The following is a 25,422-nucleotide window of genomic DNA, read 5'->3' as shown; positions in this document are numbered from 1 at the left end:
TTCAGTCTAGGAAGAGGCAGAGTAGGGACTTGGAGAGTTTTGCCCTCAGGCCAAAAACTCAAAACCCTAGAGCCAGTAAGAGACCCCAGAGGTCTTTGACTTCAACCTTCTGGTTTTACAGGTAGGGAAACTGAGGCCCAAAGAAGTTAAATGACTTGCTCAAGGTCACACAGGTAGTAAAGTGGAAGAGCTTGGATTTGAAGCCCAGGCGTCAGACTCTTAATTTGACTGCTCTACTCCTCCTCCTCACAATGGGCCACTGGAGAATAGCTGTGGTTTTTTTTTTTGTTCCTCTTCCATTTAGCTCAAAGCATGGAAAAAGTCTTGGTTTGGAAGCAGAGGACTTGAGTTCAAATTTGCCACTTTATCCCTGTGTGACCCTGGATAAATTACTCAACATTTTTGGGCCTCAATTTCCTCATGTGTAAAAAGATGAAACTGACCTCTAAGACCCTGATTTGGGAAATTCCTAAATTCTTCATCCTATCACACCAGTGTGTGTGAGCAACACCAAGGAGCCTCCATGAACCCTTCATCATCTTCTTGTTTTCTCAACTTACTATGCTGCATCACAGCACACTGGGGCCTCTAGATTTCTGGAGAAAGGCTGTGATGATTATGGTGGAAAGAGCACTGAGCTTGGAGGACAATGAAAACTGGAAAGCACCCAGAGAAGGGCAACCAGGATGGCTAAGGCTTCGAGGTCAAGGTCAGAAGCAGCTGATGGATCTAACTGGAGATGATGAGAGCCTCTGAAGTCTCTTCCAACCTAAATCAATGATCCCATGGACAGCCCAAAGAAGAAAAGACTCATGGAGCTGTCATTAAGTATTTGAAGCCTTGATATGTGGGAAGTGGGGATGTGATTGGATTCAGAATGAGCTGCTCATTAGGAGAGATGCTCATGCGTGATGCTTTCATTCATTGGAGACCACTGACCTCCTTTCATTACAGGGAAAAGACTGAAAGTTCTTTAAATGTTTTCTCTGATAGGAACAAGCCTAGAATTCCTAGTTCTTAATTTCTGAAAGCTTTAATGGGTCTTTGAGCTCAATGATGTCATTGTATTCACCAGGAAAGCAGATCCCAAACCATCCATGCTTGCCTATCTTGGGCAACTCTTGTACGTGGCCAAGCCAAGTAAAGTTCTCGATCACCATAGCTGAACAGAAGAGATTTGAAGAACGGGGTCAGCCAATGGGAAGCCTTAAACCTGGGTTTGGGAATAAGGAGCCTCTTTGGAGGAGGGATTTCAAGTTCTGGTAATAAATGGTTCCTCACCGCAGCTCCCATCTCAAGATGCAAGTGAGGATACTCACCAGGCTGGGGGTGATGCCGACACTTTCTGCAGCTTGGAACGCCAATAAGAGATTTCTTTTCTGGTGGTTGGGGAAAATGAGAAAGATGGATGTTATCAACTAAAAAATAAAAAAAGTAGAGTCAACCCGCCACCTCCACTGACCTCTCTAGAAATCAACAGAGTCACAAATGCCATTGAGATTCCAAAGGCAACGATTTCCCAAATGACCTTAGATGGAACCATGTTGTATTCCGTCATTGGCTGGTTATTTTTCAGCTGTGTCTGACTCTTTATGATCCCTTTTAGAGTTTTCTTGGCAAAGATACTGGAGGGATTTGCCATTTCCTTCCCATCATTTGACACAGATGAGGAAATTAAGGCAAATAGGGTGAAGTGACTTGCCCAGGGTCACACAGCTAGGAAGTGTTTGGACCCTGGTCCTCCCAATTCCAGACCCAGTGCTTGATCCATCGTGTCATCTAGCTGCCCCTACAATGATTGTTCCTGACAAGAAACCTTCATTTGGGAAGACCTCTGAGGATGGAGGCAGAGCAAAGGTTCCAGGACCAGGAGAAAACAATTTCTGCAAGACAGCAAAGCTGCAGACAAAAACAACTTCGAACGGTTCCAGAACTCTGGTCAATGGGCTGATGCACGAAGCCAAGTGCAGCCCGGTGGAAAGCTGAAGCATCACTAAGCTCCACCAGAGACGCGATGAACTTAAATGCAGAGTGAGAGATACATTCTCTGGCAGGGCGATGTGGGAATTTGTTGGCTGCTCAAACAAATGCATAATGACAGTTTTATTTTTAAATCCTGTTTGTTGTTCAGTTGTGGAGCCAGTGGGAGGGACAGATTATAAATGCACATAAAAAGAATTTCTTTCCACCAAGGAAACTTCACTGTGACCTCTTCTTAAGGACCGATGACTTCATTTCAATGACAACTGCCACATCCCCCCCTCCACAAACACGTAAACACACATGTGTGCCAACATACTTATGGTTCAGCCGAAGGCACAATCCAGTGCCATTAGGGTCTCCAAATGAAGTTGGGGATCCCTTTGCAAGTTCTTGGGTCTATACCTTTGGAGACATTTCTAAAATGGCTGCACGATGTGGCAGAAAAAGCACTGACTCTAGAGTCCGAAGATTAGGGTTCCAATCCCACCTCTTTGATCTTGAGTGAATTACTTAATTTAAATCAAATTTCCTGGATCTCAGTTTTTACATCTGCAAAATGAAGAGTTTGGACTACATGACCCCAGGGCTCCTTTTCTGCCCTAGAATGATGATGTCCTTACTAGTGACCTACTCTGAATTAGTTCCTGTACTAGATGGAGAAGAAACAATGACAAAAGTGAAATAGGAGGCATCTAGGGAGCACAGTGGGGTAGGAAGTCCTGGGTTCAAATATGACCTCAGACACTCCCTAGTTGGGTGACCTTGAGCAAGTCACTTAATCCCAATTCCCTAGCCCTTACCGCTCTTCTGGTTTGGAACAGATATTCGGTATTGACTCTATGACAGAAGGTAAAGGTTTAAACAAAAAAGGAAAATGTTCCCTTCCCTCAAGAACCTTATATCCTATAGGCTCGAAGAATTCTTTTATAATTCTACAAGCATTTGTTAAACATCTACGGCGTGCCAGGCACTGTGCTAAGTGTTGGGGATACAAAGACAGAAATGAAATAGTAAGATTCCATTCTTTATGACAAATAGATCATTTACATTCATTTTTCATTCCTCACACCATGTAGTGTCCCGTGAATCCCTTCTCTTCTCCCTCCATCCCATGACTTGAACTCATTTTAATTCAACAAGTATTTATTCAGTGCCAGCCATCACGCTAAGAGCTGGGGTATGAAGACAAAGACAAAACAGTCGCTGCTCTCAAGTGGCTTATACTCTACTGGGAATGGACGCGGCAGTAAGTTCACCTCTAGTCATTTGAGTAGGAAGGAGAGGGCGCCATCTTGAAAGGCTTTCTATAGGAGACAGTCCATGAGCTGAGCCTTAAAGGAAGGCAGGGAGGGCTAAGTTATGAGAGAGACAGAAAAAGACACCGAGGGAGAGAATTCCTCTAAATCAAAGGCTAAAGGGTTTTCCCAAGCTCTCATGTCTGATTATCATGAAACCAACTGGTGTTTTCCAAGCTAATGCCAAACAAAGAAGGAGCCACTTTGGGCCCCCACCAGGAGCCAGGCTCAAAAAAGACTTGGAAGTAGTATCTCCCATGGACCACCATGGAGAGCGGCCAGTTCTTTGTTTAAAAGATGATTTTTATGCGTCTTGACAGTAAGAGGGCACAAGGAGCCGAATGTTATTCCCCAAATCCTCCCTCCTTACCATGGGAAGGTCTCCACTGCCATGGCCAAGGGCTCAAAACATAATGAGCCATCTGAGCTGCTCCATGATTACAGGATGGAGTCATGCCACTGGCAGCCATTGAAGTCACTGGCAATCATCTCACTGGGGTCATGATTTGGTGCCTGGGAGAAATGTTCTGACCCCAACCCTGGGCCACCACAATAAGACAGATAAGGACAGATAAGGACGTTCACAAGCCTCAGAGGCCACCTAGTCCAATGACCCTCTCATTTTACAAAGAAGGAAACTGAGGTCAAGAAGAACTGATTGCAGATTACAGAAGCCAAGTAGTCTAAACCTCTCATTTTATAGATGAGGAAACTGAGGCTCATGGAAACTAAATAGATGCCTTATAGGGTTATATAATTGTATTCATTCATTTTATATTTATGTATTCTCTATGTATACATTATATGTGCATAAAAACATATAAAGATATAACTTATATATCCATGTATGTCACATACATTCAAATATGTAATTTATATATACCAAGTTATGGGGGCAGCTGGGTAGCTCAGTGGATGGAGAGCCAGGCCTAGAGATGGGAGGTCCTAGGTTCAAATCTGACCTCAGACACTTCCAGCTGTGTGACCCTGGCAAGTCACTTGACCCCCATTGGCCTAGCCCTTACCACTCTTCTGCCTTGGAGCCAATACACAGTATTGACTCCAAGACAGAAGGTAAGGGTTTAATATATATATATATGTATATATATATAAAGATATAATATATATGTGTATTGTAAATATATTTGTATGTGTATATATACTTCCCATTAGGATGAGAGCTTATCACAAGGAGAGATTGTTTTATTTTTTTTTAAACCCTTATCTTCCCATTGTAGAAGCAATACTGTGTATTGGTTCCAAGGCAGAAGAGTGGTAAGGGCTAGGCAATGGGGGTCAAAATGACTTGTCCAGGGTCACCTAGCTAGGAAGTATCTAAGGCTAAATTTGAACCCAGGATGTCCATCTCCAGACCTGGCTCTCAATCCACTGAGCCACCCAGCTGCCCCCTGTTTTATTCTTTATACGTGCACCCTCAGAGCCTAGCACAGGGGACTGGTACATGGTAGATGCTTAATAAATTACTTGTAGATTGACTGGAAGGGATCTCAAAAAACAAAGCTGCCATCCCTGTAAGTGGGCAGAAGGAGGATTTCAAAGCAGATCCATTTAACTCCAGAGCCAGAGTTTTTTCCATTATATACACCAGAGTTTCTATTTAGAGCTAGAGGAGAGTTTAGAGGGGTTTAAAAAATGAAATGGCACTCGTCTACCCCAAGTACCCAGTGGGATCACACTACTGTTTCCTTCTAATATTATCAACCGAAAGCGCCGACATCTAGAAAGCAGAGGCTTCCTTGGGCAGTTCAGGGCCATTCCCTCTCACTTGATCCCTGGGCATTTACTAAGCACCCACGATGGACGGGGGCCATGCTGGGCACTGGGGCACACAGGCATGAAACAGTCTCTGCCCTCCAGGGGCTTAGCGTCAGAAAAGTCAGGGTCAAGCGAAGGTTCTTCCAAGGCTGGGAGAGCCTGGCACATACCTGCAAGGAGCCCGTAGGAAGGGAGAAAAAATAGAAGCAAGAAGCGGTTTTACGTTTCACAGGAGTAACCGATATCACATTTCTTGCCTTCTCAATAGGAGGGAGAAAGCAAGGAGGAAGGCAGAGAAGTCAAAACGCAGAATTTAAAAAAATGAATGTGAAAAATAAATATTACATTGGGGGAAGGGAAAGAAAACTTGAAACAAAGACCTATCTTTAAAAAATTATTATTTTTTAAACCCTCACCTACCATCTCAGAATCAATACTATGTACTGGTTCCAAGGCAGAAGAGTGATGGGGTTAAATGACGTATCCAGGCCTAACGACTAGGAAGTGTCTGAGGTCAGATTTGAACCTGGACCTCTCATCTCTAGAACTGTCTCTCAGTCCACTAGCTGCCCCCAAGACCCATTTTTTTGAGATTGATATTTTTTCTGGTGATTTCCTATGACTGCAAGTATGACGATACCACATCCCCTAAAGAAGTTAAGCTGTAAATTGCCCTTGAGCAATGGAGTGAGGCATGGTAGGTAGAAAGAAGCTGCTTCATTTTTACCAGTGAAGCATGACACATCTGACAAGGTGTTGAAGCTGTATCATGTCAGGGAGAAACAATCAGAAAAGGAAGTAAGGACTGGTTATGTAGTGGGGGGGGAGAGGGGAAAAAGACAGAGACAGAGGGGGGGAAGGAAGAGAGGGGAAGGGAGAGAGAAAGGAGGAGGAGAATAAGAAAGAGGAGGAAGATAAGGAAAGAGAGGAAGGAGGAGAAGGAGAAGGAGAAGAAAAGAAGAAGAAGAAGAAGAAGAAGAAGAAGAAGAAGAAGAAGAAGAAGAAGAAGAAGAAGAAGAAGAAGAAGAAGAAGAAGAAGAAGAAGAAGAAGGAGAAGGAGAAGGAGAAGGAGAAGGAGAAGGAGAAGGAGAAGAAGAGGAGAAGGAGAAGAAGAAGGAGGAGAAGGAGAAGGAGGAGAAGGAGAAGGAGAAGGAGAAGGAGAGACAGAGAGAAAGGAGAGAGAGGGAGAGAAAAAGGAGAGAGAGAGGGAGAGGGAGAGAGACAGAGAGAAAGGAGAAAGGAGAGAGACAGAGAGAAAGGGGGAACAGAGAGAGACAGAGATAAAAGAGAGACAGACAAGGAAAAAGAGACAGAGAAAGGAGAGAAAGAGAGAGAGAGAGGAGGGAGGGAGGGAGAGGGGAGAGGGAGAGGGAGAGGGGGAGGAGGAGAGAGAGAGAAAGAAAGAGAGAGAGAGAGAGAGAGAGAGAGAGAGAGAGAGAGAGAGAGAGAGAGAGAGAGAGAGAGAGAGAGAGAGAGAGAGAGAGAGAGAGAGAGGAGGAAGGGAGAGAGATCTTAAGTCTAGACATCAACAAAAATCAGGCACTGGTTTGCTAATTTGTGAGTGTAAATGCTTACACTGAAAATTTAACAATTAGCTCTTAAGAGTTGGTTCCAGGGAAAGGGGGTGGGTGGGTAGGGAGGGCATTCTAGAAAAGGAGACTGTATGGACAAAGGTACAGAGGTGAGAAAACCCAAGGCTTGCTCACATGGAAAGAAGTGCAAGGGTAGGGGGTGAGGAAGTGTAGGAGGGAAGGGACATGAAAAAGTCCTAGCCTTAGAGGACCTGGGTTCAAATCCTGATTTGGATAATTACTGTCTGGGGGACTTCCAGCAAGTCATTCCTCTCTTTACTTAGCTTCTGAGATCCCTTCCAGTCCTGCATCTCTGATCCTATGAATGGAGTTCTCTTTGGGATGGGAGTTAGCCTTAAGGGTTAGACTAAGGACTTGGCCTTTGGAAACCAGCCAGTGAAAAGGAAGAGACTGAAGGATCTGGAATGCCTGGGGTTGAATGGGAGAGCGAGGGGCTCTGGGAAGTAGGCAGAGATGGATTTGGGAACAGAGATGGGCGGAGGGGGTCCGCTTTAGTGGGAAGAAAGAAAGACCCCCTGCCAGACCCCCCCTCCTGATGCCCCCCAAACCAGGGTCCTATGAAGTCTCCTCCTCTTCTGTCACCACCGGAATCTGCCCTGCCTCACTAGGGAAGTCTGGTGCAAAGCCTAGTTAGTCTCTTATTTTTTTATAAAACAAAACAAACAAACAAACTTCAAAACAAAAGAAAACCTTCCTTTGATGGATCTTTCACCCTTTGATTATATCTTCTTTTAAGTCATGGGAGAATGACCGCGGTTAGTTCCTTCTGAATTTTCCTATTTAATGCAGATGTCCAGAATGCCCGGTCAGTTCCTCCCATTTAGCAAAGGGCTGCCCAGGACCCCTGAGCTCTGGGGACTGTCAGGAGCCAGAAGCGGACAGAATCCACTCAAATCTGCATCTGGGGCTGAATAGGTTTTTACCAAACATAGACTAAGCCCCGACTCCGCTGCTTCCCCTTCTGGGAAACACACGGTTGTTCTCGATTCATTAATTCATGGATTCATTCATTGGATGGAATGTAAACTCTAGAAAGTCGGGGACTGTTTCCTTCTTGGCTGTGCTAACCCCAGAAATTAACCCAGCAGATGGCACCAGAAGGGGCTTCATAAATCCTTGTTGAGTGACTGCATTGATTGATTCACAAGCTCAGATTTAGAGCTGGAAGAGATTTAGAAGCTATCGGTCCGACCCCCTCATTTTAAAACTGGGGAAACTGAGGCCCAGAAACAGTAATTGATTTGCCTGGGGTCTAGGGCAGAATAGAACTCGGGGCTTCCTGATTCCCAAGCCCACTGGGCCATCCATTCAAAGGATGATCTTGTAGTTAGGATTCATCTATGATGGGTGAGCCTAGATGGCCAAGCATGTGGGTGGCATCGCCATGAGATATATTTAAGGTTCTAGGATCACAGAGCTAGAACGGGGCAGCCCACATTTTACAAAGGTAACCTCTGGGGCCCAGAGAGGTTGAGCCACTTCCTGAGGACACACAGGGAGGGAAGGGAGAGCCTGCCTTCTGCTCCCCTTTGGGCTCCCCCATCCCACCCTTTCTGTCCATTACCCCCATTCTCCAGAAGGAGAGAATTCAGCCCCAGAAAGCAGTTGGCAACATCCTCCTTCTGAAAAATCTTTCTTGGGCTAACAGTGCCTCCTCCATTCCTTTTTACCCTCACAGGGACTCTGCTTTGGATTCTATCAAACAATCGGCAAATCTATTCATTGATTAGTTATTATTTATTCATTTATTAACCACCTACTAAGTGATGGAGCCACAAAGACAGAAGCCAAACAGCTGCTCCCCTGGAGCAGCCTACATTCTCCTGGAAGGAGGTGGCTCTGGGGAGGAACATGGACCCACAGGAGCATAGTCAGAAGATTGTTTCATGCCTGGGTGCTTCACCAGCACTGGAAACTCAGTCAGGGAATTCTCTCGACCTCACTAGGTGGGTGTCTGCCCTACAAGGCAATGACTTGCCCAAGACACTCAGGCACGAGCGGCACTTGAACTCGGGTCTTCTGAGATCCGAAGGAAGTAGGGACAGAAGAGGCCAAGAGAGGAGGGAGACGTCCAGGGGATGGTCCAACAAAGGTACGCAGATGGGCAATGAATAGCCCATGTGAGGAGAAGCAGCAAGAGGGCTGGCTTGGCTGGACCTGAGGCTGCCTTAAGGGAGGGATTGTGTAAGGAGCCTGAAGAAGCAGGCTGGAGCCCAGCTGGGAAGGGCTTTAAATGGGAAACAGAAGCATTAGCATCAGAGCCCAAAGAGCCTGGGGGAGTCGCTGGAGCTTATTGAGCAACGGAGCACTTTAACTCTGAAATATTGATAAATTATCAAGTGTTTGTTGTCCTTCAGTCATTTGTGTCATGTTTGACTCTTCGTGACCCCATTTAGGGTTTTCTTGGCAGAGACACTGGAGCACTTTGTCATTTCCTTCTCCGTGACAGATGAGGAAACTGAGGCAAACAGGGTTCAGTGACTTGTCAAGGTCACACAGCTAAGAGAGTAGATGGTCTTTGACATTTCCTTCTCCAGATCATTTGACAGATGAGGAAACTGAGGCAAACAGGGTTGAGTGACTTGTCAAGGTCACATAGCTAAGAGAGTAGAATGGTTTGATATTTCTTCTCCAGATCATTTGACAGATGAAGAAACTGAGGCAAACAGGGTTGAGTGACTTGTCCACAGTTAAGCGAGTAGAATGGTTTGATATTTCCTTTCCAGATCATTTGACAGATGAGGAAACTGAGGCAAACAGGGTTGAGTGACTTGTTCAAGGTCATACAGCTATGAAAATGAAATGGTTTGTCATTTCCTTCTTCAGCTCATTTGACAGATGAGGAAACTGAGGTATATAGGGTGAGTGACCTGTCCAGGGTCATACAGCTATGAAAGTGAAATGGTTTGTCATTTCTCTCCAGCTCATTTGACAGATGAGGGAAACTGAGGCAAAGAGGGTTGAGTGACTTGCCCAGGGTCACACAGCTGTTGCAGTATAAAGAATTAAGAGGTCCAGGGTCCATGTTCATTCATTTATTTATACTATTTTAAATGAATTTTATTATTTTTCAATTACACGTGGGAAATAATTTCTGCCAGTTGTTTTTCTGACATTTTCAATTGGGATTCTCTCCCTTCCTTCTTCCCCGCCCCCAAGGTGGTAAATAGCCTGATAGAAGTTATATCAGTGCTTTTGTGCAGGATGACACATTCCTTATGCCGAGGCTGAATATTCATTTGTGATCATCAGACCTAAGATTTATATAGTTTTAAAGTTTGCAAAGAGTTCATTTTAGCCTTACAACAACTCATTGAGGTAGATGCTCCATTTTGGGAGAGGAGGAAAGGGAGGCAAATAGTTAAGTGACTGGTCCAAGGTCATATAGCTATATAGTATAAAGTTATTAAGAGGCTCAGGATCATTTATCCACTTATAATAATAAAAGCTAGGATTTATACAGAGTTTTAGGTCCATAAAAAGCTCATTTTAGCCTCGCTACAACTCATCAAGGTGAATGCCCCATTTTAGAGGGGAGGAACAGGCAATAGTAGTTAAGTGACTTGTTCAAGGTCATACAGTGAGTATCTGAGGCTGGATTTGAACTCAGACCTTCCTGATTTCATGTAACTACTTTGGATTGTCCTTCATTGGCCAAGGTCAGTGTTTTCACACACTGTATATACTAATTAAAGCCTAATGACAGGACAGTTGGGTGGCTCAGTGGATTGAGAGCCAGGCTTGAACACGGGAGGTCCTGGGTTCTAAACTGACCTCAGATGCTTCCTAGCTGGGTGACCCTGGGTAAGTCACTCTACCCCCCTCATTTCCCAGTCCTTACTGCTTTTCTGCCTTGGAACCGATACACAGTATTGATTCTAAGTCAGAGAGGAAGGGTTATTAAAAACAAATGAACAACAACCTAATGACTGACTTGTTCCGGCTTCTTTTCTGCCCAATTTTCCGTGGGAGAGGAAACTTCCAAAAGCAGGACGTGCCACCCTCCCATCTCTTTAAAGGGTTTGATGGTGGTGAGCAGCTGGCTAATTTCAGAGCAACATCCCAGCCCGGGCACCATGGCTGGTCAATTACATCTCCATCCTGGCTCCTGGTGGGCGTGGGGGCCAGGGATGCTCTGAGAGCTGCCGAGGGCTGGGGGGGGGGGCCTTCACTCTGCCCCCTCCCCCAAGCCTTATCTCGGCCTCCCAGGGAACTCTGGCCTACCTATTTCTGGACGACTGGACGAGGGATGAAAGGAGAAACCCACCCCCGGAGTTAGGAACAAGGGCTGGGACCTCCCCTCCCCTGCCGACTCCCCCCGCCGGGGCCTTAGGGATGTGGAGGGCCTCTTGCCAGGCTGAGAATGGAGAGTGAGGAAGTACAAGTAGCTACAATCCAGGGGCTGACAATAGAAAATAAATAAAATGTGGAACAGGAAGCTGGTGTTTAACTTGCTGTCGTCCGTCGCCATGTTGGCAGGAGATGGCCGGCGGAGGGTCAGGGGGCATCATCCTGTGAGTCATCCTGCTGGGACCCACAGAGTGAGTCACCGAGGGCCGGAGGAAGGGCAGAAAGTCCCAGGAAACAGGATGACCTGCTTGGGTGCCTCATCATGGCACGGGGAGGAGGCCGTGGTCTCTCCAAAACTCTCTGGACTACCAAGTTGGAAAAGGCTCGTGTTCACATTCGTGGATTTGATTTGACTTTTTAAACCCTCACCTTCCATCTTAGAATCAATACGATGCATTAGTTCCAAGGTAGGCTGGGCAATGGGGGTGAAATGACTTGCCCAGGGTCACAAAGCGAGGAAGTATTGGAGGTCACATTTGAACCCAAGTCCTTTGGTCAACGAGTCTGGCTTTCTATCCATTAAGTCACTCAGTTGTCCCAAAAGTGTGTTTTGTTTTGTTTTTTAACCCTCACCTTCCATCTTAGACTCAATACTGTGTATTGGTTCCAAGGCAGAAGAGTGGTAAGGGCTAGGCCATGGGGGTCAAGTGACTTGCCCAGGGTCACACAGCTGGGAAGCGTCTGAGGCCAGATTTGAACCCAGGACCTTCCATCTCTAGGCCTGACTCTCAACCAAAAGTATGTTTTAATAGATGTAAACTCTTTGAATAGTCCAAGATAATTTTTTTAAAATTAAAATTATTTTTATAATAATAAATAAATTATTATTTAATTACAATTATTTTGAAAGCTATTTAAATTTTTTAAAATGTATTTTTGTAAAGCTTCCTAGCCCTTTCCAGCAGACCTCTGAAGTGAAGATAATTCAAAGGCAGGCAGCGTGCACACAGCCCCTGATTATTTCATTTTTTAGAAATTAGTGTCACCAATTGGAAACAAAATAACCCGAGAACACTTTTTAAGTGTCAGGAGGCAGGTTTTGATCTCAGGTTTTCCCATTTCCCAGGGTGACTCTCTGGCACGGTATCCATCACCCACTTAACATGTGCCAAATGACGGAAGGAAGGAAGGAAGGAAATAAAAAGTGGGCGCTGCGGAGAGAACTCTGGGGGAAGCCACAGGTCAGCTGCTGGCCGTAGATTTGCTGTCAAGGCCTAGAAAACGTCCCGGTGGTTAAATTGATTATGATTCTTGGGTTCATTTCCTGGTGTTGTCTACAAGAAAGCAGAGCGGGCTCTGGGGACTTACTTTCTCCTGGCTGTTCAGCTCCTGGTAGGGAATGTGCGCCGGCAGGTAGGTGTGGAGGAGAGCGCAGAAGGCCAGGCCGTCGCTCCAGCTGCTGCTGAAATTGGTGATATCGATGTTCTGTGAAGGGAAAAAAAGGGCTATGATCACCCGCCAAGAGAAAAGGGTCCCGGCTGGATCCCCCTGCAGGACCCACCAATGAACTGGGAAATTATTCATAATAGTAATCAAATTAATAATGATGATGATAAAGATAATGGTTCGAGTCAGGAAGAGCCGAGATCCAACCCAACCTCAGACACTTACTAATTGTGTGACTATGGACAAGTCACTTGACCCTGTTAACCTCTGTTTCCTCATCTGTCCAATGAACTTGAGAAGGAAATGGCAAACCACGCCAGTATCTTTGCCAAGAAAACCCCTAAAGGGGTCAAGAAGAGTCTGACAACTGAAAATGACTCAACAATGCCCAAAGCTCTCATAGTGTATGCCATTTGAATTTCATAACAACTCAGTGAGTTGTTTGATTATTCTAGTATTTATCCTACTATTTTATTTTTCTATTGCTTTATTATTTATACTATTATTTTTATTATTCTAGTATTACTTATTCTATTTTTATTATTTATTCTATTATTTTATCATTTATTATCCTACTATTTTTATGATCCTATTACTTTATTATTTATTCTAGTATTTCTATTATTCTAGTAGTATTTATTCTATTATTTTATCATTTATTATCCTATTATGTTTAATCATCCTATTGTTTTATTTAGTCTATCCTTATATTTTATTTCTTGTTCTATTCTTTGTTATTCTATTATTCATTCTATTATTTTTATTATTCTATCATTATTTATTTGATTATTTGATTATTCTGTTATTTAAATTATTCTATCATTATTTATCATCCTATTATTTTATTATTATTTATTCTATTATTATTCACTCTATTATTTTATTATCCTATTATTGTTCATTCTATTATTTTATTTTCCTGTTATTTTGTTTTATTATTCTGTTATTTATTCTATTATTTAAATTATTCTGTCATTATTTATCATCCTATTATTTTATTATTATTTATTCTATTATTATTCACTCTTATTTTATTATCCTATTATTGTTCATTCTATTATTTTATTTTCCTGTTATTTTATTTTATTATTCTGTTATATTTATTCTGTTATTTAAATTATTCTGTCATTATTTATCATCCTATTATTTTATTATTATTTATTCTATTATTATTCACTCTATTATTTTTTTATTATCCTATTATTGTTCATTCTATTATTTGGTGCAGCCATTCTATTAGTTGGTGCAGCGATTATCTCTATTTTATAGATAAGAGAAACTGAGGCAGGCTGAGGCTAAGTGACTAGCCCTGGATCACAAAGCCAATAAATGTTTAGGGCAGACTCCTGTTTGCCACTAAGCCCCAGGTCACCTCTAGAAGAGGAAGGAGAGAGAACCTTTGGAGCTCCTGAGGATGCAGGAGTATTATTAACATATACTGGAGACACGACCCCTACTGTACTATACCTCAACATCTCCCCAATCTGGATGCTTGCTTAGAAGTCTGTAGCAGCCCCCTACTCTCAGCTATAAAGAATAACTTTTCTTTCTTCCTTCCTTCCTTCCCTCCCTCCCTCCTTCCATTCCTTCTTTTTTCTTTCATTTTCCATTTTCTTTCCCTTCCTCCCTCCCTTCCTTCTTCCCTCCCTCCCTTCCTCCCTTCCTTCCTTCCTTCCTTCCTTCCTTCCTTCCTTCCTTCCTTCCTTCCTTCCTTCCTTCCTTCCTTCCTTCCTTCCTTCCTTCCTTCCTTCCTTCTTCCCTCCCTCCCTTCCTTCCTTCCTTCCTTCCTTCCTTCCTTCCTTCCTTCCTTCCTTCCTTCCTTCCTTCCTTCCTTCCTTCCTTCCTTCCTTCCTTCCTTCCTTCCTTCCTTCCTTCCTTCCTCTCTTTTTTATACAAAACCTTTACCTTCTATCTTAGAATCAATAATAAGTAGGGATTCTAAGGCACCAGAGTGGTAAGGGCTAGGAAATGGGGGGTAAATGACATTAGTGTGAATCAATAAGGTCCTAAATTAGGGGTTGCAGTGTCAGAGGAGAAGGGGGCCAGTGCTGCAGAGGATAAGGTAGGGGTAGATATTAGTTCTGTTGTGGAAGTAAAGCATACAGGACCCTAAATGGAAAGTGAGGAGGGATCTTAGGAAACATCTAGACCAAATCCTCCATCTTACAGGTAAAGAAAGTGAGGCTAAAGAAGGCAAAGGCTCCTTCCAGCCCTAAGAATGCCATCCTCAATGATGTACAACAGCACACAGGAAGATGGAATTTGAACCCAGGTCTTCTGATTCTAGAGCCCAGAGTCTAATACTTTTCAGTGTATCATAGACCTACAAGTAAGATTAAAGAGGATCCATTACTAGAAGTCTTCAAGCTTAGAGTAGTCAACCTCCTTCTTGGATCTGCCATATGGGGAGATTTAAAGACATGGGAAGAACTAGATGTAGACCCACAACTAGGACAGGGCCACTGGGACTTTCCTTCAGAGTGCTGAAATCTGCAGTCTTATGGCAGTATAGAAACAACTGAGTCAGGAAGAATAATTAAAAGAGGAAGCTACCAGATGGTGTGCGTGAGTAGCTATAGTCCAGGTCAGCTCTTCCCCTGCCTGCCAGTGCCCCTCTCTCCTATTTTCCCCCCAGTGTTTGAGGGCTCATCTGGTGCCACTTTGCCCCGGTACATTTTCCTGGGAACAAGAAATTGCTACGGATGGCTCTTACCAGATGACCTCTCAAACTCTGAGGTTCTGTAAGTCTGTCTTCGAGTTTATACTTTAATTTTAGCATAGGGTTAATTTTTATTATGTATTTACCCATCAGTGGACATGCAGTGATACTTACTATGTACCAGGCACTCTCAAGTGCTGGGAATATAAAGAAAAAGTGATCCCCCCTGCCCTTGAGAAGCTCACATTCGAACGGAGGAGAAAAGATGCAAATAATTCTGTACACACGAGATGTATTCGGTGTGCCTGAGAGGTGATCTCGGTTTTGGTAGACAGTTATTTCTGTAATTTTCATAGTAACTCTCAGGCACACTGTACAGTACAGAAAAATTAAGGAGGGGGCCTCCCTCATTAGCTAGTAACCTCTTATAGACCAGCAGCACTTGGACAAGATGAGATAATTCTCATCCTTTGGGCTATACGTATATTATGGGGTTATTTATATGTTCCTGATGCGGGAAGATTTTGTGAGAAATTTTTCCACTTAAATCTTCACGCACAAGTGTCTTTGTGCACAAAAACACACAAAGACAATCGTCATCCTCAGTTACCAAGAGACTACTACTGCTACTACTACTACTACTACTACTACTACTACTACTACTACTACTACTACTACTACTACTACTACTAGAGTTGGACAGGACCTTAGAGGTCATCTAACACCACCCCTGCCCACTCCCTGCTGCCATTTTGCAAATCAGGACCTGAAGAACACACAAGTGAAATGAGTTCCCTGAGAGTCACACATGTGAATTAAAATTTGAACTCAGGTCTTTTGACTAAATCCTTCATGTTTTCCACTGTTCTGCAGGTTCTTTCTGAGGATTTTTCACAAAGTGTTCTCCTGCCCTACCCCTGGACTGCCCTGAACTTTCCTCCTTGATCTTAAATGCCAATCATCAACTACTCTTTTGGGGTCAGATAGCTGTTTCCCAACCAATGAGTCAGGATACTCCAGTGCTTACTAGATCTGTGACAACATTCTGGATTTTCTCTCTCTCTCTCTCTCTCTCTCTCTCTCTCTCTCTCTCTCTCTCTCTCTCTCTCTCTCTCTCTCTCTCTCTCTCTCTCTCTCTCTCTCTCTCTCTCTCTCTCTCTCCCCCTCCCTCTTTCTCTCCCTCTCCCTCTCTCTCTCTCTCTCTCTCTCTCTCTCTCCCTCTCCGTCTCTGTCTCTGTCTCTGTCTGTCTCTGTCTCTCTGTCTCTCTCTCTCTGTCTCTGCCTCTATCTCTTTCTGTGTCTCTGTGTCTCTCTTCCCTCTCTCTCTCTGATTTGGAGGGAGAAGGTGAAGGTTGGGGAGGCACGAATTTATTTCTAACCTAATATAGAACCATATAACTAGAGGTGGAGTGAGGATGAATGGATGATGACTCAAGGGTAAAGGTGAGCAATTCTCCCCAGGGGCAGGGAAGAAAATTCAGTTATATGATGGGCTGGGCTAGATAATCTAAGGGGAGTCTTTATTGTTAGAAGGTCAAGGTTTAAAGTTGTGGTATATGACTGTGATGGAATACTATTATGCTGTAAGAAACAGCAAGCAGGATGGCTTCAGAAAAACCTGGGAAGACTTTTATGAACTGATGCAAAGTGAAGTGAGAAGAACCAGGAGGACCCTGAACACAGGAACAGCAATAATATACGATGAGCAACTGTACATGCTTTAGCTATTATCAGTAATACAAAGATCAAAGACAATCCCAAATGGCTCATGATGAAAAATGCTACCCAGCTCCAGAGAAAGAACCACTGACAGCCTGAATGCAATTTGAAGCAGACTTTTTTTTTACCTTTTTTTTTCTTGTTTTGGTCTGCATTTTCTTTTGTACTGTGACCAATATGGAAATGTATTTTGCATGACTGCACATGTCGAGTCTGTTATTAAGTCACTTATCTTCTCGAGAATGGGGAAAGGGAGGGAGAGAATTTGGAACTCAGTTTTTAAAATGAAAAGTTAAAAATTATTTTTGCATTTAATTGAGAAAAATAAATGATTAATAAACAGGTCATGGTAAAATCGAAGCACATGGGATCTTGGAGGGAAGTGGAGGATGCTGAGGACTGGGAAGCTCAATGAAGAATCGTAGCTAAGTGACATGTCCAGGATTACACAGGAGCCAAGTTCCAGAGCCAGGATGCCTGTCTGTATTCATGGACTCAAGTCCACTGTTCTTTCTGTGCCAATTCTGGGGTCAGATCTGGATGGGCAATTTCAAATATGGGAGGCTGGAGGTAGATGAGAGAAGACCCTACTGCAAATTTTAGGGCAGAAGCCTCAAATAAAGGCACCCAGGATGGGTTCCAGGGGCAAGGAAAGAAGCCTCAGTGTTGAATTTTACTTACTCAACCCTGACTGATCTAGCCTGGATCTGGTCTCCAAGCAGGTCAAGCCATTTTCTCCCTGGCAGGCAGGCCATTTTCTCCATAGCCCAGGCCAAAATGTCAACATTTGTTTAAGCCCAGGGGTGGGGAGCCACTGGCCCACAGCTCAGATTTTGCCCTGCTTTTGAATATCTGCAGTCTTCCAAATGATGCCGCTGCTATAGACCAGAAAATAAGACATTCCCCCCTCCATTCCCCCTCACCGCCCAGGATGCATTCTCTGGTCTTGCCATTTGTAAGGAAAGCTCTCAGATCTAAAGTTACAGCAGGACCAGCAGGGACTAGTAGTTAATTAGCATTTCAAAGAATAATATGGGAAATGAGGGGAGCCCACAGCCCAAGTCATATTCAACTAACTCATCTCAAACCTACAGACTTCTGAGCTGGGTAGATCAATAGCTAGAGTTCTGGGTCTAGAGTCTGAAAGACCTAAGTTCCAGCTCAGCCTCCATCAAAACTAGCTGTGTGGCCCTGGGCAAGTCACTTAACTCTGTTTGCCTCAACTTCCTCTTCTGTCAAATGAGCCGAAGAAAGAAATGGCCAACCACTCTAGTATCTTAGCTGTGTGATCCTGGGCAAGTCACTTAACTCTGTTGCCTCAATTTCCTCATCCATCAAATGAGCTGGAGAAGGAAATGGCAAACCTTTCTAGTATCTTAGCTGGGTGACTCTGGGCAAGTCACTTACCTCTGTTTGATTCAGTTTCCTCACCTGTCAAATGAGCTGAAGAAGGAAATGGCAAACCACTCCAGGATCTTAGCTGTGTGATCCTGGGCAAGTCACTTAACTCTGTTGCCTCAATTTCCTCATCCATCAAATGAGCTGGAGAAGGAAATGGCAAACCACTCCAGGATCTTTGCTAGGAAAATCCCAAAAGGGGTCACAAAGAGCCAGACACAACCAAAAAATGATTGAACTACCACAACAAAAAAAGGACACTAAGGTCCTTTCCAGCTCTAAATCTATGCTCCTGGGACATCACTGCCAGGGGATTCTCCACAGAATTGGAGGTGAGGGGCCACTGCTCCTACCACAGACTCTATTCCAGGTTATCTAATCCATTAATTCCTGAATTCTCCTCTTCATCTGCATTATCCTCTTCTATCCTCTTCTGTAGGAATGGTCCTCTCCTTACTGATCTTTTTGACGGCAGACTCAATTTGACTGATGATTCTATCTTTCTGCAATCTCTTCATTTCCTTCTTCTTCAATGATTTGTACATTTTCATTATTTATACCATGTTCTAATTTTATCTGAGTTCACATCCTGAACTGGCCTCTCACTACCAGGATGACCTTGGGGAAGTCCCTTTAATCCTGGAGACCTCGGTTTCCCCATCTGTAAAAGGGGGTTGACCCAGATGCTTTCTGGGGTCCCTTCCACGTCCAGGTCCAGGATTCTGCATCCTCTTAAAGGCCTCATCTTTTCCATGGAGAGGAAACACTGAATTCCCCTGCCCAATTACACATTCACATGCAAATCCTGGCACCACAGTCCCAAACACACAACTATTGTATAGCAGCCTGGGCAGTTCTGGAACATGGCTGGGCCTGAATGGTTCTCATTGGTGCCTGCCAAATTCACACTCTGGGCCACTGAGTTCAGCAGTTCTCACTCTCCACCTTACTGCCAAGGGCTGAGCCTCCTCTTCCTCCCCCTAGAGAAGGCATGCACGTTTCTGCAGAGTAAAAGGCTGAGCCATCTTGTCTCTCTCCTAAAGAACTCTATATATTTGGACCTTTCTAGATTTCCCAGGCATCCAACTGAAATAGTACTGAACCCATTTCCGAAAGGGGAATCCACCCACATTAGAGAAGGTGCCAGACGTCAGGGGGCAGAGGGATGCCCCTCCAGGCTCACAGCTGCCCACACCTGGACCCCTGCAGCCCTGGCTGGCTCTGGAGACATCTCCACCAGCCTCAAGCCCCCCACAGCCTCCTTCACCACCGCATTTCACACCCCTGGGCTGACAGCTGCTCGGTCTGTTCCACAATACATTTTCCACTGCTAATGGCAACACTGGAAAGAGAACAGCTGCCCCCTCTTTTTAGCAGCCTTGGTGAGGTAGAAGGTAACAGATCTGAAAGTCGGGGTGGGGAAGGAATGAGTCACAGCAAGCACAAGGGCTGATTATGTTTAGAGAGGAATTTGTGGCTGATGAAACTCTTTATGAGTCTTTCATTTGGCCCCAACAATAGGTCTGGGAGGATGTTTGCATATTTTTCTATATCCTATCAATTTGACAGATGAGGAAACTGAGGCAGAAACACAGGAGATCATCTAGTCCATCCCATAAAGAAATCTCCTTGGAAGTTCAGTTCAATGTGGGCAGGAACTCTGCTGTCAGTTAAGATGTGGACATTTAGGAAGCACTTACCCTGGAGAGATGGGGGGTTGGGGGTGTGGAACAGGTAGATCCGGTCAGACTTGGCTGACATTTTGGTTAGTTTGGCCAAGCTGCTTTTTTTCTTCTTAAACCCTTACCTTTTGTCTTAGTCTTGAACCTTAGTACTGACATGACATGATGATTTCCCCACTGCCTCTAAAGTCGAGCTTTTGTTCTTTCACAGGGTTTTCTTGATTTCTCCTCTAAGACCTGGGTTCTAGTTTTATGTCCACCCTGCCCAGTTGGAGCTGGGCATATCCCATCCATATTTTTAAAAATCCCAACAAAACTGTACCTTCTGACAATTCTGAGGACTTGGGACAAAGAGTGCTCTCCACCTCCAGAGAAATAGGTGTTGGAGTCAGAATACGACTCATCACTTGTTTATTTGGGTCTATGTTTGGGGGTTTGGGTTCTATAAGATTATTTGCTTTAAAAAATGAATAATATGGAAATATGTTTTGTGTGAGAATACGGGTATAACCCAGATTGAATCGCTTGTCAGCTCTGGGAGCAGGGAGGGAAGAAGGGAGGGAGACAACATGAATCATATAACTTTGGAAAACGTTTGTGGACATTTGTTATTAAAATTTAAAAATAAAGAAACCCTTCCCTTCTCTCTTAGAATCCACACAAAGTATCAGTTCCGAGACAGAAGGAGCAGTCAGTTGGGGTTAAATAACTTATCCAAGGTCACACAGCCAGGGAGTATCTGAGATCACATTTGAACCCAGGACCTCCTGTCTTCAGGACTGGCTCTCAGCCCATGAAGCCACCTAGCTGCCTCTTTTTTGTTCATGTTACAAGGGATGACTGTCTGGGAAGAGGAGAGGGATATAGATTTGGAAATGAAGGTATTTATAAAATGAAAACCAATAAGAAAAGGTAAGTAAAATGAAACCATTATTGTCTTCGTTTATCTGACTTCCAGATCTTTCTAAAATTCCAGAGAAGAGGACTGAAAAACTGCCTGGAAACCTCACTCTAAACCATACCAAGTTAACAGAATTAGAGAAGGTACTGTCCACTGGTCGGAAGTGCTGAGCTTTCCCCAAAGCCTGGAGGAGGTTCCACAGAGTCACCCAGACTGTTACTTTGTTCCTACTGTGGTTCGCATTTTGGAGACAATTGGTTTGAGTTCAAGGCATGGCAGCTGGTGGTGAAACAGTGCCCATCCTTAGCAAGATTAACTGTCCCAGACAAGGACTACCAAATAATGCTTCCATTTGATTTGATTGGCAAAGCATTTATTAAACTCCTACTGTGTACATTGTACTAGGTGCTCAGGATACAAAAACAAAAAGGAATCAGTTCCTACTCTTGGTGAGCTCAGCACAATCTCTTTGAGTCTTAGTTTTCTCATCTGTGGAATGGGCATGAAAGGAATTATACTATTAAAGGGGTCTATTGAGAAATGGCTCTTCTGGAAAGAGAACCCTGTATGTGTGAAATTCTTTTTAAGTTTAATCTGCATTATTAACATTTTTCTGCATCACTTTCTTAAATATAGACAATTATCAAAACAAATCAAGCCCTGGTCTGTAGCTTTTGCTGATTTTCAAGGTGTTAATGCTCATATTGAACTTTTAACAATCAGTTCTCCTGAGCTGGTTCCAGATCCTCAGGTGGTAGTGTTTTTTAAGTGAGAGTAAAACCAGGTAGCTAGGAAACACAATGGACTGAGTGAGGGATCTGAGTTCAAATCCAATCTTAGATATTTATTAAATGTGAGACCTTGGGCAAGTCACTTAACTTCTGTTTCCCTCAGTTTTTTCCATCTCTAAAATGAGGGTAATAATAGCACCTACTTCTAAGGGTTATTATGAAGATCCAATGACATAATAACTGAAAAGTGCTTGGCAAACCTTAAAGCATTACAAAGGGGACAGCTAGGTGGCTCAATGAATTGAGAGCCAGCTTAAAGATAGGAGGTCTTGGGTTCAAATCTAGCCTAGCAGTGTGACCTTGGGCAAGTCACTTAATTCCCATTCCAGCTCTTCTGACTTAGAACCAATATTCAGTATTGATTCTAAGACAGAAGGTGAGTTTTTTTAAAGCATTATTTAAATACTATCTATTTACAAAGCACTATATAAGTACTATTTATAAATGCTAAAGATTTTTATTGCTATCTTTTGTTTGCACATCATGTTCATTTCCAAATGTATTGTTCCATCTCTTCTCCACAGAGAGCCCCCCTCCCTTATAACAAATGACCCAAAGGGAAAGGAGGAGGTGGGGAAGGCTACTCAATAAAACTAAGCAGGGTGTCAACCCAGTTTGATAGTATAAATACTGTTCCATATCCATAGTCCCCCACCTCTGCAAAGAAGGGAAGGGAATGCTTCTTTCCCATCTCCTCTTCAGGGACAAGCTTAGTCATAATTATACAGAATTTGAAGAAAAGATTTCTAAGCCTTTCAGCTTTCTTGGAATGTGACTTTTTTTAAAATCACCTCTGTGATGAAAATACTCTTGGGCATCTCCTCAATCTTTATTCCTGGCTCATTCCCATCCTTTCCTGTTCCCTCTCACCTGGAATTTCAGTAACCTCCTAACACCTCTCCCAGTTTTCAAAGTTTGTTTTCATCCCCTCCCCTACTAGATTATAAACTCAGTGAAGGCAGGGATCAAGTCTTACTCATTTTCCTAAGCAGTGCGGCTTACTTCACAGTCAGAGGGTCAAAGAACACAGATATTTAGCCGGAAGGAACCTTGGAAGCAGCCAGAGCTGAAGCCAGCTGGGTGTGAATGTTTACACCTCAGAAATCAGCAAACTCTACAAATCAATCAAGGCATGATTTATTATTCTGTTGATTACCTAATTTTAGAAAGCGATGAAGACCACATCAAATAATACAAATTAAGCTCCCTGGGAATGTTGGGAGAACTGGTTGTTAAAGAGAAAATTGGTTGTTAAACATTTACTAGCACACACCTGCAGAGAAGCCACCTAGCCCAATATCTTTTGTCCCTGAGGAAAAATGAAGGGACACCAGTGGGGAGGGGCCAAAGGGACAGAAAAGCTTGGGAAAGAGAAGAGAGAAAGAAAAAAGAAAAGCTTAGGAAAGAGAAGAGAGAAAGAAAAAAAAGTTGGGAAAGAGAAGAGGGAAAGAAAAAGAAGAAAAGCTTAGGAAAGAGAAGAGAGAAAGAAGAAAAGCTTGGGAAAGAGAAGGGAGAAAGAAGAAAAGCTTGGGAAAGAGAAGGGAGAAAGAAAAAAGAAAAGCTTAGGAAAGAGAAGAGAGAAAGAAAAAAAGGTTGGGAAAGAGAAGAGGGAAAGAAAAAGAAGAAAAGCTTAGGAAAGATAAGAGAGAAAGAAGAAAAGCTTGGGAAAGAGAAGGGAGAAAGAAGAAAAGCTTGGGAAAGAGAAGGGAGAAAGAAGAAAAGCTTGGGAAAGAAGAGAGAGAAGAAAAGCTTGGGAAAGAGAAGGGAGAAAGAAGAAAAGCTTGGGAAAGAAGAGAGAGAAGAAAAGCTTGGGAAAGAGAAGAGAGAAAGAAGAAATGCTTGGGAAAGAGAAGGGAGAAAGAAGAAAGAAGAAATGCTTGGGAAAGAGAAGGGAGAAATAAAAGCTTGGGAAAGAGAAGAGGGAAAGAAAAAGAAGAAAAGCTCGGGAAAGAGAAGAGAGAAAGAAGAAAAGCTTGGGAAAGAGAAGGGAGAAAGAAGAAAAGCTTGGGAAAGAAGAGAGAGAAGAAAAGCTTGGGAAAGAGAAGAGAGAAAGAAGAAATGCTTGGGAAAGATAAGGGAGAAAGAAGAAAGAAGAAATGCTTGGGAAAGAGAAGGGAGAAAGAAGAAAGGGAGGGAAAACAGGTGAATCAGAGGGAAAGGTCAGAACTGATTTGAACTGCGTCCAGTCCATGGACACTTTACTTTGGGATTCGGGTGTCAATAGACATTGAAACAAAAAAAGACACTCTTGGAAGGGAGAAAAGCCAGGGAGAGGAGGGGAGGACTCCAAAGCAAAGTGCCTAATTAGCACCCTAATAACAGTGTTTGCTGAATTTCTGAAAAGTTGACAGGGGGGAGGGAAGATGTTTTTTCCTTCGGGTTTCTAAGACCTTAATGGACCTGCTCCAATTTGAGGGCACGATTATTTCATCAAGTTAGGGCTATTAAAAACAAATCTCCCTCTATAAATGGGATAAATACAGGCATAAATCAGGAAATAACTGGGTCTGGAGACACACTTAGTGAGTCATGAAGCCCAGGGCCAACTGGTGAGAGGCCCGCCACTCGTCACTCCTGTCCGCTAATGTCGGAAGATAAAATGATGAACCTGGAATCTATCAACCTCAAAAACAGAACTAAAACGCGGGGATGAGATAAGGCAGAATCTGTCCGCCTTTATCTCCGCAGACCACAAATCTCAAATCGCTCTAAGTTAATTACCAGATGGAGCTGGATGGGCAGAGATGGAGGCTTTCTTGAATCCTTTCAAGGATCAGATTCTAAACTGTTGATCAAGTTAAGAGTTATCTGGGGGACCGAAGATGCTGGCTGATCTGTGGGCAGGCGATGAGTCTGGTGGCTGCCTTACAGGGTCTCAGAGCCGGCTGTTTGGCCTTTGGGCCAAATGCTCCAGAGAAGGACGGAGACACACAGATGGTCTTTAATCATCATGAAGGAAGCCTGATGGGGGGAGTCGCTTGGAATGTCTAGTGGGCTCTTGGGGCTGTGACTTAACATATCACAGCATCTCTGCTCCCATTTGGAACATGAGGGTAGTAATATTGTTTCTGAGGCAGTTAGATGGTGCAGTGATAGAGAACTGACCAGAGCTCAAATTTAACCTTGGCAAGTCACTTAACCCAGTTTGCCTCAGTTTCCTCAACTGTAAAATGAACTGGAGAAGGAAATGGCAAATCACAGCAGTATTTTTTTCCCTAGAAAACCCCCAATAGAGTTAAAACAGTTGGACAGAACTGAAAAAAAATTACTGAATAACAATATTGTTTCTAAGATAAATTAAAGAATCCTCATATATAAAGGTACATATATATATTTACAGACTAAAGGTATACATATATGGTATATACACCTTTAGTCTGTAAGGCACTATATTACCTCATTCAATTCTTTTTTTTTTAAACCCTCACCTTCTGTCTTAGAATCAATATTGTATACTGGTTCCAAGGTAGAAGAGTGGTAAGGGATAAGCAATGGGGGTCAAGTGACTTGCCCAGGGTCACATAGCTAGGAAGTATCTGAGGTCAGATTTGAACCCAGGACCTCCCGTCTCTAGGCCTGGCTGTCAATCCACTGAGCCACCCAGCTACCCCCTTACTTCATTCAATTTTCACAAAAACCTGGCCATATAAATACACAAAATGCCCATTTAATAACCTATTTTAGAGATGAGGAAACTGGGGACCACAGAGGTCAAGGGACTTGCTCAGGGTCACACATCTAGCAAGCATCAGGGGAAAAATGTGAAGCGAGGATCTTTTTTTCTTTCTCCAAATTCCTTCCAAGCACAGCTTGGGTTCAGCCTCAGCCCCCTATTTCTAGATGAACTCTGCCAAGCTAAAGGTCTAATTACAGTGGATTACATTTTCACA

General features: G+C 43.4%; 1 protein-coding gene across 1 annotated transcript in view; it reads right to left on the bottom strand.

Annotated features, from left to right (window-relative positions):
• SPECC1 (sperm antigen with calponin homology and coiled-coil domains 1) overlaps nt 1–25,422 on the bottom strand; it is a 316,173-nt gene that overhangs the window by 10,924 nt on the left and 279,827 nt on the right. The window contains 2 exon segments of the mRNA XM_056819663.1: nt 1,320–1,379; nt 12,305–12,421. Coding sequence (XP_056675641.1) covers nt 1,320–1,379; nt 12,305–12,421 — 177 coding nt within the window.

The sequence above is a fragment of the Monodelphis domestica genome, chromosome 2, assembly GCF_027887165.1.
Source record: "Monodelphis domestica isolate mMonDom1 chromosome 2, mMonDom1.pri, whole genome shotgun sequence".
Lineage (NCBI taxonomy): Eukaryota > Metazoa > Chordata > Mammalia > Didelphimorphia > Didelphidae > Monodelphis > Monodelphis domestica.
This window is presented reverse-complemented; position numbering and strand designations above follow the sequence as displayed.